The sequence below is a fragment of the Myodes glareolus genome, chromosome 1 (assembly GCF_982192425.1).
Source record: "Myodes glareolus chromosome 1, mMyoGla1.1, whole genome shotgun sequence".
In the NCBI taxonomy this organism is placed as follows: Eukaryota; Metazoa; Chordata; class Mammalia; order Rodentia; family Cricetidae; genus Myodes; species Myodes glareolus.
In genome coordinates, this window is record NC_142026.1 from 128,713,606 (window position 1) to 128,730,697 (window position 17,092).

General features: G+C 41.2%; 1 protein-coding gene across 4 annotated transcripts in view; it reads left to right on the forward strand.

Moving 5' to 3' along the window:
* Positions 1-17,092, forward strand: part of Esr1 (estrogen receptor 1) — a 367,895-nt gene that overhangs the window by 171,737 nt on the left and 179,066 nt on the right. For all 4 annotated transcript variants that reach the window (XM_048419867.3, XM_048419877.3, XM_048419859.3 and 1 more), the window contains one exon: positions 5,821-5,937. In XM_048419867.3, the coding sequence (XP_048275824.1) occupies positions 5,821-5,937 (117 nt within the window). The remainder of the gene's footprint in view (positions 1-5,820; positions 5,938-17,092) is intronic.

Consider the following 17,092-nt stretch of genomic DNA (forward strand, 5'->3'; position numbering starts at 1 on the left):
AGGCACAGATATTTGAACATTTGAGCCCTAGTTGGTAGCATTATCTGGAGAGGTGGCCCAGTCTTGTTGGAGAAAATTCGTCGCTGGGGGAGGGTTTTAGGACATAGAGCCTTGGCCCACTTTCAGTGCAATCCCTCTGTTTCATGCTCCTGGTTGAAGATGTGCACTCTCAGCGTCTTCTACTGGCTGTCAGCTGCCATGCTCCCCTACTATTGTGATATTCCCAGCCTCTCTCTGGAATCATAATCCAAAATGAACCCTTTCTTCTCTAAGTTACCTTTGGTCATGGTGGTTTATCATGCCAACAGACAAGTGACCGACACAGTGACTATTTCCTTTATAGAGCCCAACCTGTCCCCTCCCATGTCCTGGGTGCCGGAACAGTTTGGTGGCGAGACAATCAGAGCTTTAGTGTCTTTGCTTGATTCCGCTAAAAGCTGTGTTCACCAAGCTCTGCTCTGTGCCTGAGGCTGTGGTGGGCATAGTAGGATGACAGTCCAGGTGGGGTCTGCTGCCTGCTAAACCTGGGCCCACCTGCGGATTCAGACAAGCAATTCAAAGCTAGCGTGGTGAGATCGATGATAGGACTCGGTGAGTTCAGCTGTGGAAGCTGAGTTGCAGAGGAGCCTGTTCTGAAAATGACGCACTTGAGACATGCGTAGACCATGCTTCTCCGTGGTTGCTGATGCGTTGCTCTTGGTGAAGTAAGTAACCCTCGCCTACATGCATGTAGGAGACCCCAATTAAGTGCAGAGGGTCACAGTAAAAGGACATAAAATAGGCAGACTTGGAAAGAAGAAGGAATTTGATGGTGGAGGAGGGTGAGGGAATATAATGTACAAAGTTCATTGACTTTGATCAATGAACGTTAAAGATGAATGAAACTGTAGAGAAATAAGTGCATTTTAAATTTTTTAATTCATTTTACATGTCAACCACAGTTCCCCTCCCCCCCACACCTCTCACCACCCCTCATCTATGCCTCAGTGAGAGTAAGGCCTCCCACTGTGTGTTAGCAAAGTCTGGCATATCAAATTAAGGCAGGACTAAGCCCTCCCACCCCTATCAAGGCTGAGCATGATATCCCATGAAATGGACTCCGAAAAGCCAATTCATGCATCAGGGATAAATCCTGGTCCCACTGCCAGGGGCCCCACAAAAAGACCAAGCCTCACAACTGTCACCCACATTCAGAGGGACTATTTTGGTCCCATCCAGGCTCCCCGGATGTCAGTTCAGAGACCATGAGCTCTCACTAGCTTGGGTCAGCTGCCTCTGAGGGTTTTCCCCTCACGGTTTTGACACCCCTTCCTCATATAATCCCTCCTCGCTCTCTTTGACTGGACTCCAGGAGCTTGACTCAGTACTTGGCTGTGGATCTCTGCATCTGCTTCCGTCAGTTACTGGGTGAAGGTTCTATGATGACATTTAAGGTCGTCATCAGTCTGATTACAGGAGGTCAGTTCAGGTACCCTCTCCACTATTGCTGGGAGTCTTAGCTCGGGTCATCCTTGTGGATTCCTGGATTTTTCCCTAGCCCAGGGGTCTCACTAACCCCATACTGGTTCCCTCTATCAAGATCTTGCTTTCATTGCTCTCCTTCACCGTCCCTCCCCAACTCACCCATCCTGTTTCCTCATGTTCTTATCCTCCTTTCCCTCTCCTCTTCCCCCTCCCCACCCTCAGTCTACCCGGGAGCTCTTATCTATTTCCCCTTCCTAGGATGATCCATGTATGTCCCTTTTAGGGTCCTTCTTGTTACCTAGCTTCTCTGGGACTGTGGTGGTTTGTAGTCTGGTTATCTTTTGCTTTACATTCAATATCCTCTTATGACTGAGTACATACTGTGTTTATCTTTCTGGGTCTGGTTACCTCACTCAGGATGATTTTTTCCTAGTTTCATGCATGAACTAAGTACATTTTTAAAATAAAAGAATAAACATTGTAACAGAGTAAAAGAGAAATGAAGAAGACACCCTAAGTCTACCCCTGTCTTTCATTTACACCCCCACCCACACCTTCCCTCCCTTTCTCTCTCACACACATTTGTGTTTATTTGACACCCCGTGTCTACTCCTGTCTTCCACATATACCCACACCCCCAAGATACCTCAAATCTACCCTGTCTTCCACACCCCCCACATCTTCCCTCTCTTTCTCTCTCATACACACATTCTTATGTTTATTTTAAATAGCTGGCTCTGCCTTGAAAAAGAATTAGAACAGTTGATTTGATCTCTCTAGGTGTCTCTGTATGTGAAACTGTGTGATGGGGGCGTAGTAGGAGGGTCTGGGAAGAAGGTGACCTCTGGTGAGTCTGTGTGTGGCTTCATGGTGGGTAGTGGAGAAGAGAGAGCCTGCAGATACACGAAGATGGTCAGTCTTAGTTACTGTTCTGGTGCTGTGACACCATACCCACCAGAACAAGCTTAGCAGAGGAACGATTATTTTGTCTCACAGGTTCAGATATTCTTCATCCACTGTTTCAGGGCAGGTATTACGGCAGAAAGCCTTGGTCTGAGGTGGTGGGAGTCTAAGGCAGGGTCTGTCAAATGGTGTCTAACACACACACACACACACACACACACACACACACACACACACACAGAGAGAGAGAGAGAGAGAGAGAGAGAGAGAGAGAGAGAGAAAGAGGCACAGGCAGGATCAAAGATCCACCCCATGGTGACTTGCTTTTCCCAGCCAGGCCCTACCTTCTAAACAGCAAACAAATCAGAGACTACACATTCAAAATACTAGCTGGTGGGGAACATTCGAGATTCAAAACACAGCAGTTGTTCAACTGGTAATACCAGTTCCAAAGGGTCTGTGAGTCAATTCTAGATGCTGGATGCACTGACTAAAGCCCCCAAAAGGAGATGTGGTCTGAGGTTGCTGCCAAAATGTCCTGAGGAGAAGGGAGACAAAGGAAGAGTCTAGGGTATTAGATTTCTCTCAAGCTACTGTTTAATTTAATTAGGTCCTTGTTTATCTTCCTTTGGAGTGTCTGGATATGAAACGTTGTTTATTTTCATAACTAATAAATGTAGGCTTTCAGAGCGATAATAATAAAAAGAAAACAGCTGTCATGAGAGAAGGAAAATTCAAGAGAAAGGAATCCTAGAGAAGCTGAAGGAAGAGCCCTCCTGTCACAAAGCCCCGTGTTTTTGGGGACCAGGTTTGCCTGGCAGTTCTTGCACATAGGTCTCCTCTGCCTCCTCTCCCTATACTCCCCACTGCCCAAGCTCTACATTCCTCTGAAGGATTCTTATTTAATTGTTGTCTGTGTGATGATGATGGGACCCAAGTTTTTGTATGTGCTAGGCAAGTGCTCGACCATGCTGGGGGGCATCCCCGAAGGACTCACTTTTTATTCTTGGTGAGAAAGAAAACAGTGTTTAGTTTTGCAACCCTCCATCTGAATAGTACATTTTAGATGTGTTGTTTTACAATCCTTCCAGTCTTATCCTAGGGTCACTGCTTCTTGTCTCTGCAGTTAAATTGCTGTAGATTTCACTCATATAATTGAGCTGGTTCTCAAAAATTGATTCGAGTTCAGTATAATTTTCTCATAAATCTTTTTTACAAGATTAAAAAGGGTTTCTAAAGGAGTGGGGGAAATCACCTTTGACATCAGGCAGTTACAGAGTTATATCAAGTGTGGTGGGAAGACAGCCTTGTGGCTTTTTAATTTAATATTAGTTGAAAACTTAAAACTTGTCATCCCTAGTGTTTGCCTTAGGGAAGGTAAGCTTGGCTGAAGATAGCAAACATGTACTGCTTATTAAAATCTTTTGCTAGTCAGCTTATTGATTGGACAGTAGCTTGTTTTGAGCGCTGTCATAGAAGTCCTGCATTGTGACCATACGACTGGGCCTCTGCTCTCATTCCTGTTAAGGGATGGAGTCAATTGCACAGATCCAGTGCATTTTATGAATTAGACATGTTCGTTCAAGAATTTCATCTGGTTTCAGGGAGATAGACATCTATAGTGGATAGCCAATCCAAACAGAGAGGCAGCCAGTTAGTTTCTGACTCACTTCTGGTCCTCCCCTCTTCTGGCTTGCAAAATGCCTGGCTATCATAGAGAAAGTGAGTTAAGTTGGTTTAAGTAGCTATTAAATATTTCTTCTGTGGCTTAACAATGTGTATTTAATTTTTTTGAACTAAAATATATCATTGTGTACTCTTTGTAAACACCAGAGGAGGTAAAACACTAAAAATTTCCTTAGGGCGTCAGAATAATGAACCATTTGCTTATAGTTTGTTGACTCTTTGTCCAGATGAACTTTGTTCCCCATTCTATGCCTTCCGCAGTTTCTCCCTGCTAATCGAGACAGTGTGCTGGGGCACAGCAGTGCAGGCCTTGACTCTAGGCAGGTCTTCGTGAGTTCAAGGCCAGGCCGGACTACATAGCGGCACTCGCGCTCTATTTTTTTTTTTTAAATCACGGTGTCTGTATTTTTTTGAGGCAGTGTGAAGTCTCTTGCCAGAGCTGCAAATTGATAGCTCTGCTTACTGTCTTCACTGGTCTCTCTTATGCAATAGAAGAATGAAGGTGTTAGTTGGTCTGAGGCCTATTTACATGGTGGTTTTTATAAACTATATCTGAAGATGGAGTCTTATGTTTCTTTTCAAATCCCCACTCCATCCTGTTCTAGTTGGGTCTGGTTCTTATGGTGCCCAAGGGGCTAAAGAGCCTATGTTCAAATATTTCAGTAGCTTGCATCTACTAGTGACCAGGGGACTAGAGGCCTGTTTGATGTCTCTAAATTAGTATGTGAAGTATATTTTGCTTTGAGAATGTAAAACAAGTCATTCCCTTTGTCCTTAGTCGAAATTCAAGACTTTCTCCTACATAATGTTTGGCATTGTGTGTAGAATTCCCACGGGAGTTAGTAAGAGGTAGCTTAGTATAAAACCAATGGCTTGTGTTGAGCCATTCAAGAGAGGGAAGGAAAGGTAACCCCCGAGTGGACATTTATGAGGAATCCAGTGGGTAAATAGGACATTGATATAACGTGGAAGTTAACATGAAGGGATGAGCTTGCATATGCCCAGATTTGATAGAGAGAACCAATAGTCAAGAAAGGAAAGAAAGGACATTGGATGACTTGATCAATCTGAGCACTGTCATTATCCCTTGATTTACACTGATTCATTTCTAAAGTCTTAGAATAATGGCTCAACAATTATATAATTATTATATATGTATGTCATTATCTTTTCTAGCTTAGACAGGAGGGAATGGCCAGCATCTTACTCAGCATCCCCTAGCTAGCCCTTAACAGGTTAACTCCAACCCAGCCTACTACTCGGAGTTGAATTTAGATATTCTGCAATTCATCTAAATATCTAATGAGTTAAAGATTCCTCGTTTTCTCTTTGAATTTCTGAAAAGTTTGACTTATGACCGTTCTTCTGACATTATTTAGTAAGTGGTCTGAGAGATCCCATCGAAACCCAGACCAAAACCAACCCCAAACCAAAACAAAGCTTATAGAAAGAAACCCTGGCCTTGTGAATATATGTTGCTTACGACATTTTCCTGCAGCACAAACAAAACCCACATCATATTGTCCGACACAGGTCGTGTGCACGGGAGAAAATTTGCCCAGACGACTCTTAAAGCAATCGTCTGAGGCATAGATTAAGGATAACAGAGTTTTTGTTTGCACGGAAGACAGAGAAGAAGGAAAATTGGGTAGCAGCTCACCAAGGCCAAACCGTGGCTATGAAACATACCTTCCAGAAGTTTCCATGTAGGTTCTGACTGCTAGGTTTCCAGAAATGTTACTCATTTGGTCTTCCTGCTTTCACTAGGACATAATGACTACATGTGCCCAGCTACAAACCAGTGCACCATCGACAAGAACAGGAGGAAGAGCTGCCAGGCCTGCCGGCTGCGCAAGTGTTACGAAGTAGGCATGATGAAAGGAGGTGAGTACATGTGCCTGAGGTGGTGATGCAGGGGGCTGGCTACTGTAACCCCAGAGCTGGCTCTTTCCCATTTTAGCACTTTTTCTCTTTTGCTTGGTTTTGGAAAAAAAAAAAAAAGATTTCAGGATGCATAGTATTTGTTTTTAATTGGAAGCAACTAGAAGCAAGAATTCTACCATGCCACCTTGTGTTTTATATTTTCAAGGTAAACATTGCACTGGAAATCAAAGGTGTGTGGGAGGTACTGGGTGAAGGAGGGCTCCTCCGTGACTCACTCTGGGAAGGTGTTGATGTTACAGTTGATATAGTTAATGCCAGAAAATGTTATTAGGTGATGAACTTTCCTCAATGGAGACTCCCCTATGGGAGAGCGAGACAGCTGCTGAGTCTGCTTCTATTGTTTTATGTGACTTAGGAAATCTGCATTTCAGTCAAAAGGCATTAGAGGAGCTGAGTCAGCAGCCTTTACAGCCTGTGTGTCTGGCCTGATGCTGGGGTGGTTCCAGAAATGTGATTTTGCCTTATCTTGTGGCTGCTGGTGCGTGGGTGCATGCGTACACCCCCTCCTGGCTCCTCATGTGTTCAGTCTCCCAGCTTTCTTGTGTGGGACTCTGAAGTCCAGTCTTCTTTGGGGGGTTATTAGATAATCCAACATGTGGTTATCTGAGAGATTCCTTTGAGTTCTTGAGTCAGGAATCTTACCGATGGATCATTGATCATCTTGTGTGGCCTTCTCTGTAGTGACAGGGACCAAACAGGTATTGCAAGATGGAAGTTGAGTCCCTGATGCACTCAGATGTCTCCACAGTGACACAGGGGAAAAGAAGCCATGTGGGTTATCCTGGGGAAAGGCTTCTAGGAGCAGATGAGGTAACCGAACAGGGCAGGTGCACATGGGCAAGTCAGAAGACAGCTGCGCATGTTGTTTTTCAGGTACCATCCACTTGTCTGACAGGGTCTCTCACTGACCCGGAACTGCTCAAGCAGGCTACACTAGCTGACCACGGACCCCAGGGACCCCAGGCCTCTGCTTATCTCCATTTCACCATTCCTGGGCGTTTCATTAATTCTTACTTTATCTCACTGACTGGTGCATGCTTTTAATCCCAGCACCCGGGAGGCGGAGGCAGGTAGATCTCTGTGAGTTCTAGGCCAGCCTAATTTACAGAGTGAGCTCCAGGACAGCCAGGGCTGTTACATAGAAGACCCTGTCTCAGAAAGCCAAAAAGGTACTTTGTCTCATTGCTGTGATAAAATACCTACCCAAAAGCAACTTAAGGGAGAAATGTTTGAACTTTCGCCTCACTGCTTGAGGCTAGAGTCTATCATGGCTTGGAAGTCATGGCATCATACGCTTGAGGTGACTGATCACAGTGCAACCACAGTCAGGAGGCAGAAAATAATAATGTTCCCAATCAGCTCATTTTTTTTCTTTTTATGACATCTAGGATCTTAGCCCATGGTATAGTGTTACCCCACAGTTATGGTGAGTCTCTACATCTCCGTTAACCCAGATAGAAACTCCCTTACAGATACACATGAAGATTTGTCTCCTTGGTTAGTCTAGACCTGTCAGACTGGGATTATAAGCATTCATGTCCATACCCAGCTTTTTTCATGTGTGTCCTGTAGATCAAACTCCTGTCCCAAGGCTTATCAGAGAAGCTCTGAGGGAAGAGGGGGAAACCCAGGAGTGGCAGTCAAGGTGAGGGCATGCTTGACTACCGCAGCTTTCTATGGAGGACCCCTTTGTTCCATGGTCAGAATGAGACTTGGAACGTGGCGTTTAGAATTGTCTCTTAGCGAAGAGTTGAAATGCTGAATTTTTGCTTTGTGTGAGATATGACTACATGTCTTAAATGCCTGAGAAAGCAACTGGAATTCAGAGGTAATTAATTCGAAGAACTGAACAGTCACATTCAGAAGATGACACCTTGAATCACAAATGGATTCAATATTTAGGAATTCATCTTTCTTTGTACCATTAGAAAATTAGTCAGGCTTAATTAAACTCACCAAAAGCTTCCTACGGTAACTTGATAAGTGACAGGAACGTAGCAGCTTCATGGAGAATGTTTCAGGGAGTAACGGCAGAGTTCAAGTTTCTCCTGCGTGAGCTGCAGGCAACTTGAGCCAGGGATTCCTTCTCTCTCAAAAATGAAAGAATCACCCCGAATATGTCCAGAGCATTTTGAACAATGCGATGGCCCTCATACCTTGACGCCCTTCCTAAAAATCAATTCTTTTTAAAAAAATTCTAATCATTATGCAGATACAGCCATTTTGGCTGCATAAATCTAAACGATGCTCCCTCATTTTTCATCTAACAGAAATTCTGGTTGACAAAGACATAGTGGGATGCTTCTGTTTTCAAATAGAAGAGCAGATTTGCCTGTGCTGGGCTAGTCTGGGCTGTAATGGAGACTGCTGGTTTGTTTCCCAGCCGCCTAGACTCAAATAATCACACAGAAGTTATATTAATTGCAACACTTTTGGCCAGTGACTCTAGTGTATTTCCAGCTAGCTCTTACATTGTAAATTAACCCATTTCTATTAATCTGTATATGGCCACAAGGCTGTGCCTTACTGAGTAAGGTTCTGGGCATCTTTCTCCTTCAGCAGCTACATGGTGTCTCCTTGACTCCACTTTACTCTCTCTATATCTCTGTTCAGATTCCCCACCCGACTTTACTCTGCTAAGCCACTGGCCAAAACAACATTATTAATCAATCAGTAAGAGCAACACATAGACAGAAGGACAGCCTGCATCACTGTGTCAACACATGCTTGGTTTTTCTTTTTAAAGATTTATTTATTTATTATGTATACAACATTCTGCCTCCATGTATGCCTGCATGCCTGAAGAGGGTATCAGATCTCATTATAGATGGCTTGAGCCACCATGTGGTTTCTGGGACTTGGAACTCAAAACTTCTGGAAGAGCAGCCAGTGTTCTTAACCTTTGAGCCATCTCTCCATTCCCATTAGCACATATATGTACACGTGCATTTGTGACTGGAAAAAATGTATGTCTGTATTGGTATTCTAGGGCTGCTATAACAAAATACTACACATTGGATATTTTAAATGGCAAAAATTAGCCTTCTCACATTACTGGAAGCTGAAAGTCTAAGGTTCACATGCTAGAGAATTTGGTTTCTGGTATAGGTCTCACTTCCAGGCTTGAGGTATCTTCGTATAACATTTCCTCTGGGTATATGTTCACCTTTCTATATTTTAGAAGGATACCAGTTCTATTGAGTTAGGGGCTTATCTCTCTAATTTCATTTAATCTTTTTAAAAACAATTTTTTATTGTTATTTTATTTTGTGTGTGTGGGTACTTTGCTTGAATGTATGTCTGTTCACCGTTTGCATGCCTGGTACCGTTGAAGCTCAGAAAAAGACATCCGATCACCTGGAATAGGAGTTACAGATAGTTGTGAGCCTCCTTGTCACAGAACCTGGGTCCTCTGAAAGGGTATTCAGTGTTCTTAATTTTTAACTTCTGAGTCATTATCTCTCTAATATTGGCTTCGTTTAATCTTAATTATCTCCATAACGGAGCTGTTCCAAATATCACTTTGGATGCTGGAATTTCGATACATGAGTTTTCCTTCTGGGGGTAAAATTCACTACTTCCAGCGTGCTGTAAGAGAACCACAGATCAGATGGTTTAATGAGAGAAATGAGCCTTGTCCAGGTACTGGAGGCTGGAAGCCTGTGGTCTGGTAGCAGCTCTGGTTTCTCCTGGTGCCTCTCTCCTTGGCTAGCAGCATGCCACGTCCCCCTGTCCTCACATGACCTTCCCTCTGCCCACACTCTCTTCCTCTTGTTGTAAGGACACCAGTTATTCCGGATTAGGGACGTATCCTTATGAGCTTGTTTATCAGCTTTTCAAATGCCCTGTTTCCCATGACAGATACATTCTGCAGTCCTGGGGGTTGGGGCTTCAAAATACAAATTCTGCAGGCATACGATTCAATATTTAGCAGTGCCTTTTTAGGGTCCTCAGTCAACTACTCAGGGTCTGTCTATACACACTGAGAATGTGTCTTCCTGGCTGTTTCTATTTATATTCTTATACTTTGAGATGTGTTTTATCATAAAAAAATAACCTGTGTGAACATCTTGTGTTAATCATCCTTATAAAGCATCTTTTGTAAAACAATATGATTTATTGCGCAGGATACCACACATGACTTCATGACACCATATGTATCAAGCACTCTTAGGATAAAAACTTAATTTACTACTGGAAGTACCATTATAATAGCTAACTACAAAATTTGTAGTTGTAAAAACGCCTATTATTGAATAAACCTTTGCAACATTGTCCAACAGGTTCATAACCATCCAATTTCTTAACCAGGCTAGATACCAATTGGGATATTGAATATACATACATAGTAAGAAAGTGATTGGAGTCTAGAATAGGACTTGATTCTCTTATCGAAGACCTGTTCTATAGATCTAAGAGTGCATGATTTGACTACCTGAGAAGGTGGCTTTCATTTGTTATAATGCCTGCTGTCCCAGGCATCCCACCATGATTAGATTTGTTCTGAGAACTGTGGTTCCAGAAGATGCAACATTTAAGATGTGCAGTTGAAATGCCGTTCCTCCTGAGTGCATGTCTAGACCTCTCTGCCTTGGTTTTTCTTCCTTTTTTTGTCACTTAAAGTCTACGGTTTAGGAACGTCTACTAACATCTATTGTTTGGGAATGTCTTCTCTGTTGCCTCAGGCTGGGTTAGAGTCCAGTGTTCTCGCTTGCACAGCATAGCTCTTCTGGGTGATCCACTCACTATTATTAGAACTTCCCAGTGGCTGTATTGCTATATAGTTAACAAATTCCAGGCTGGCTGTTTGGAGTTCTTTCTTTGCCCTCTTTAGCCCTTAAAACCAGCCTCACAGCAGAGGTTTAAGAAATTTTTAATGAATGGACTCAGTCTGTTTAAATAATTTTGTGTGTAGGACTTCTTACATGCAAGGCATCGTGGGTAAAGAGACAATGAATAAGGCCCTAGCCTCTTGCAGCCCTGTCCTCACAATACAAATAGAACATCTGCATGTAATGAAATCCAGAAGGCACGTCGAGACTGGACTGTGTTGGAGGATGGATGTTCAAATTACAAAACATCAGGATGGGATGGGAGTCAGAGCATCCAATAGTTGCTCCTGGATTTTATCCAACCTGGCAGATCACGCAGGCCATTTGATTTCCAGGTATCTACTATTTCTTGTGTGTATGACAGTCTTGGTTAATGAAAAGGAGAAGGCTTCAGGCGTGAAGCCCTGATTTAAACACTGGCTCCTCTCAGAGTCGGTAGGCAGCTCTGCTGGGGTCACGTTTAGGAGCCACGCTGTCCTCAGCGGCAAGATGAGATAAACAATTTCTACTCCACTGGTTTGTCTTGAGGACCACAAATCACAACATATAAAAATATTTTACAGATCCAAAGTTCTACACAAGATGAGTGATTACATCACCTCCTAAGCCCTTGATCGTCAACTTGCTCCTTTAAAATTTTTTTTTCACTGGAGGCAGATTTTAACAGGTATTCATGTCTACTAGGTTAGCGTACCTAATTCCTTTGGAGGGTCAAAATCTGGCATAGACGTATATGCCTTAAAAAGGCTATGTTGTGTACAGCTGCATGATAAATGGGCTTTGTGATTTATCCTTTAATTTTGCCAAAGATTTGCAGAGACTTGTCACAATAGATCCAAAGACATGTTGATGCCAACATCCTCATTTTGCGGATGAGGAAACTGCCGCATGCTAATAGACAGCAGAGTTTACTCACTAAGTATACCGGTTAGGTTTCATGGAATCTTGCAGTGAGATTTGAGATAAGCAGTGAGCTAATCTGTAAATATTTTGATACCATTGTTCTCATCCAAAATTCAAGAGTGTTCTAAATTGATATATTTTTTAAAGAGTTGCTCTATTTTATTCATGTGGTGAGAATATGAGCTCTTACTAGAGTTGCCAAGTAATTGCTCTACAATGTTTATTATAATGTTTTCATATCTGTAGTATTCTGGGTAATATGAGATTAAATATGATCAAAAGCCCCACTATGTTAAAGAGGCAAGAAAAGTGTTTTTAAAAACGCTTAATTTTTATTTATGGAGTACATAATCAGTATGACCTAAATTTGCTCTTTTTGTTTCTTTTAAAAAATGTTTCTTATTGTTGGACTTTTCATATATACAGTGAAATATGATCATATTGTACTTCATTCTCCCCTCCAAGCTCCCTATCCCCAATGTGGCTGTCTCAAGTTCATGGCTTTCTTGTTTGTTTGTTAACAACCCACTCAGTACAGTATATATTTTGTCCATATATACACAGCCGTGGGGCACTGAAACCTATCAGTGGTCACATTTCTAAAGGAAAAGAAAAAAAAAGCCTCTCCCTCTTCAGCTATCAAATGCCAGGAGCTCCTCAGTGAGGGGTGAGGCTTGGAGATCATCTTCCCCATCTTGGTCGGCTTGACCACTTGTAGGTACAGGTAGCCACAGCTGCTGTGAGTTCATGACTACAATAGCCCTGTCTGGAATGGGGCATTTCCCAGCACTCCTTCCATCTGTCTCTTATGTCCTTTTCGCCTCCCCTTTTGTTTATGGGCTATTTGTTTGAGTGGTCAGTGTGTCTGTTTGTGTGCAATTACCATGCTTTTGTGATCATAGTTTACTCTTGGTATATAATTTGAAATCAGTGTGTTACTCTAGCTTTGTTCTGTTTGTTCAAGATTGCTTTGGATATCTAGGACTTTTTGTTTGCATGTGACTTTTAGGATGATTGTATTCTTTTGAACAATGTTCTTGACATTTTGATACAAATTACATTGAATCTGCAAATCACTTTAGCTACTCCGGACATTTTAACAATATGGATTTTTCTAATCCATGAACATTGGCTATCTTTCAATTTGCCAGAGTCTTCCTCAGTTTGTTTAATTGATACTTAGTTTTCAGTACATGGCTCTTTCACTTCTTGGGTAAACATGTTATCTTTTATAGCTATCCTACGTAGATGGAGTTGTTTTCTTGGATACCCCATTGTTGTTGCCTAGAAACAGGACTGCATCTTTTTAGACAGGATCTCCCTTTGTAGACAAGGTTGCCCTGAAATTCATCAGCAGCTCAATTTAGTGGATTCCTTATGTTATTTTCTCAGTCTCCCAAGTGCTAGGTTCACCAATACCTGTCAATGCACCCAACTTACAATTGGATTTTTGGGCTGTTGTATGATAATTTTGCATCCTAAGCCCACACTCAATTTGCTTCTTCTTTCTAACATTTTTGATATAATATTTAGTGTTTTCTGTCTGTAAAACAATGCAAAAGTATAAATAGGGGTAATATTACTTCTTGTGCTTTTATTTATTCATTATTTTACTTCGTTGCTCTGGTTAGGATTTCCAGCACTATGGTGACTAAAAGCAACAAGAATCGATATCTTTGTGTTGCTCCCAGTCTTATGTAAAGAATGTTCAGCTTTCTACTACTGAGAAACTTTCAGCTTTCTACATTCTTTCACTATTAAATTTTTTGAGAGTTTTTTTTTTTAATCAGGAAAGGAAACTAAACTTGGTTTTTGTACCCAGTGAAATGATTGTGTGTTATTTTCCCTGTCACTGTAGTGTGTCACATTTATAGGTTTTTAGGAGTTTGAGGATTAGGCTCTGTTCCTTAATTATTTGAAGAGTTGGTAGCAAGCACCTTCAGTCCTGAACTTACATTTGTTGGGGACCTTTCCTTACCGAGTCACTCTGCCTACTCATCACTGACTCAGCTTTCATGATTCAGTCTTGATGATTACATGTGCCCAGGAATTTGTCATTTCTTCTCACTAGTCAGGTTTATTGGTACGTTCTTATCAACTGTCACCTTTGTATTGCTATTTATTCTTCATAATATTCCATCTTCTACTTAAAAATTTTATCTTTTTGGGTCTCCTGTCCTTTATCTAGCTAATATTGTCTATCTTAAAAATCAACTTTGAATTCTACTGATTTTTTTGACTTTTGTGTTAGTCTTTACTTCATTATTTTTGCTCTAGTCTTTATTGTCTCACTGTTTCTACTAATCTGGGCCTTCATTCTTTATTATTTAGCTTTCTAAAGTGTAATGTTAGGCTGTTTGAGAACTAGCTTACTTCCTTTCCTTTTCTTTCCACCTTTCCCTCCCACTCTCTCTGTCCCTCCTGTCCACCCTTCTTTCTTTCTCTTTTGTTTTTAGTTTTGATACAGACATTTATTTGTTTTTTTAAATTTTATTTATTTGTTTTTAAAATAATCTTTTCTCATCTTACATACCAATCCCAGGTCCCACTCCCTCCCTTTCTCCTGCTCTCCCCACCTTTCCCCACCCCACCCATTCCTCAGAGAGGGTAAGGCTTCCCATGGGGAATCAACCAAGTCTGGCACATTATTTTGAGGCAGGACCAAGGCCCACCCCCTATATCTAGGTTGAACAAGGTTTCCTTCCAAAGAGAATGTGCCCCAAAGTCAGTTCAAGCACTAGGGACAAATCCTGGTCCCATTCCCAGTGCCCCCACAGACTGCCCAAGCCACACATGTCCCCCACATTCAGAGCATCTAGTTTGGTCCTATGCAGGTGCCCCCACTGTAAGTCCAGGGTCAGTGAGCTCCTCTTATCTCAGGTCAGCTGTTTCTGTGGGTGTCCCCATAGGTCTTGTCCCCTTTGCTCATATTATCACTCCTCCCTCTCTTTGACTGGACTCCAGAAGCTTGGCCAAGTGCTTAGCAATACAGACATTTATTACCGCTATAAGTGTATCTCAGAATTGCTTTTTCTTTGTACCCCATAACTTTTGGCATAGTGTATTTCTTTTTCTTTTTTGGTCTAATGACTCCCTCCCTTTTTAAAATTCTGACTCATTAAATATTTAGGAGTGTTTAATTTTCATGTTTTTGTTAATTTTCCAAATTCCCTTCTGTCATTGATTATTATCTTTCCGCTACTGAGGTTGGAAAGGTAATAGGTATGACTTCAGTTTTACTAAATTTGTTGAAACTTGGTTTTGTGGCCTAGCAAGTCCCTCCTATGTTGCTGTTGTTGAAAAGACATGACATATTTTTTTTGCTGGTACATTTTTGCTAGGATGTGGCTCCTAGCAAGCTTGAGCTTGCTTTGCCGATTTTTCTGTCTGATATCTATCTTTATTGCTCAAAGGTGAATGTTAAAGTTTCTTTTGTACTATAGCTATGCTGTTGTTGTACCGATGGGTGGTTGTTATGTATTTGAGTTCTTGGTTTTTGATTGTACATTTATTTACAATTATTCCATTATCTTGTTGAATTGACCATTTAGCCATAATAAATAATTTTCTTTTCAGTTTTTGACTTCAAGTTCCATCTTATTTGAGGCTACTGCCCTTACTTTTTTGTGGCTTGAGTTTTCAGACAAGGTCTAGCCCTACTTTGCCATTCTGTCTCTGTGTCTTCTAGGTGCAGTGAATCTCTTGCAGGTAGCATATAGTTGAGTATTTGGTTTCTGTTGTTAATTGTGCTATTACTGAGAAAATTACTATTCCCAGGTCCTTTCATCTGAGAATTTTATTCATTTGCATTCTGAGAAGTAGAACTTACCAATGTTACTTTGCTGATTGGTTTTTGTTGATCTATTGTTACTTTTGCTTCTCTTGCTGTCTTCTTTTGTGATTAGATGATATTTTTCTAAAATAATATGCTATAAATCTTTGCTTTTTTTGTCTTCTGATACCCATCATAAGACTTTTGCTTTGTGATTATCATAAAGCATATGAAAAATTCTTGTAACTATAATTGGATTTTCTAAACACTGATGAATTTTTTTCCACTTACTTGATTTTCTTGTTTAGAGATTATTTTGATTTTAAAGAAGGAAAAAAGGCTCTCATTTAACTTTCAGGAATTTCCAGATATTGTTTCCTTCTCTAATTTTATTTTTACTTATATTAATGTATGTGTTCCTGTGTATATGTATGACACATGTGTTGTGTAGGTGACCAGAGGGCATTTGGTTCCTGGAAGCTGGAGTGTTAGACAGTTGTGAACTATCTGATGTAGGACCAAACTTGAGTCCTCTGAAAGAGCAATAAGTGCTTTTAACTCCTGAGACATCCTTCTAGCCCCATGAGCAAACAGCTAAATCTTACCTTCTGCATTAAAAGATATGTTTGCAGTGACTCAAGGCAAGTATGATTCTCTGGAAAGTTCTCTCTTGTCCTTGTTTGTATCTTCCCTTTGTAAAATTAAGCGATGTCTTGTAGAATATAATTACTTTTTCTGTGCGTAGACTAATAAATGCCCACCTTTGGGAGCAGTAATATGAATGAATTGCTAGTTTTGAACTCTATAAACTGAAGATCCCAGGAAGTTCCTTACTCTTCCTCTCTGTTTGAACGGCTGTCCCTAGGATAATGAATTGGTTTTAGAGTGGGAAAGAACTTAAGGACGATCTAGTTCACTTCATTGTTTGTCGGTCCATTGTTCTCATCCAGGTCACACAGCTAGTTAGCTGCTCAGCAAGAAGCCAGATTGACCCATTTGTAGATCAGTGATTGTTTCTTCATTGTACTGAATGGCTTAGCTGACCTGATCATGACACAGGTCATCATCAAAGATAGATGCACGCATAATAAGATATTAATAGTCACAGACTGAAATTGTGTCTTACAAACAATTACTGTGGATACAGGATATCACTTCTGCAACAAAAGCATTGGTTACTGGATTTGGCCTAGTTGAACAGAAGCAGTAATGTGTAGGTATATAGAAATTATGGTAGGCATTTTAAAAGTATTTAATAGTAATATGATTGAAAAGGAACTTTTATTCTTTGGGTCCAAAGGTCATCTTTTTGAATAGGGAGTCCTGACTAATGGTCGGCATGTACCCAGCTCTTCACTTATTGCCTACAACCCTTTGGAATATTACTTCACTTTTCTTTACTATTACAAAATTGATGTGGTTTGTCTGTCTCCCAAGGCTGTTGTGTTGGTGGATGGGCTTCCTGTGCGGAAACCAGAAGTGGAGCCTAGTAGGGAATGAGAAAGTCCAAGAGAAAGCTGCCCTCTGAAGGAATTAAACATGGCTTTTGGGAGTCTCCAGTTATTATTATTTTTTCCTAAAAAAGAAA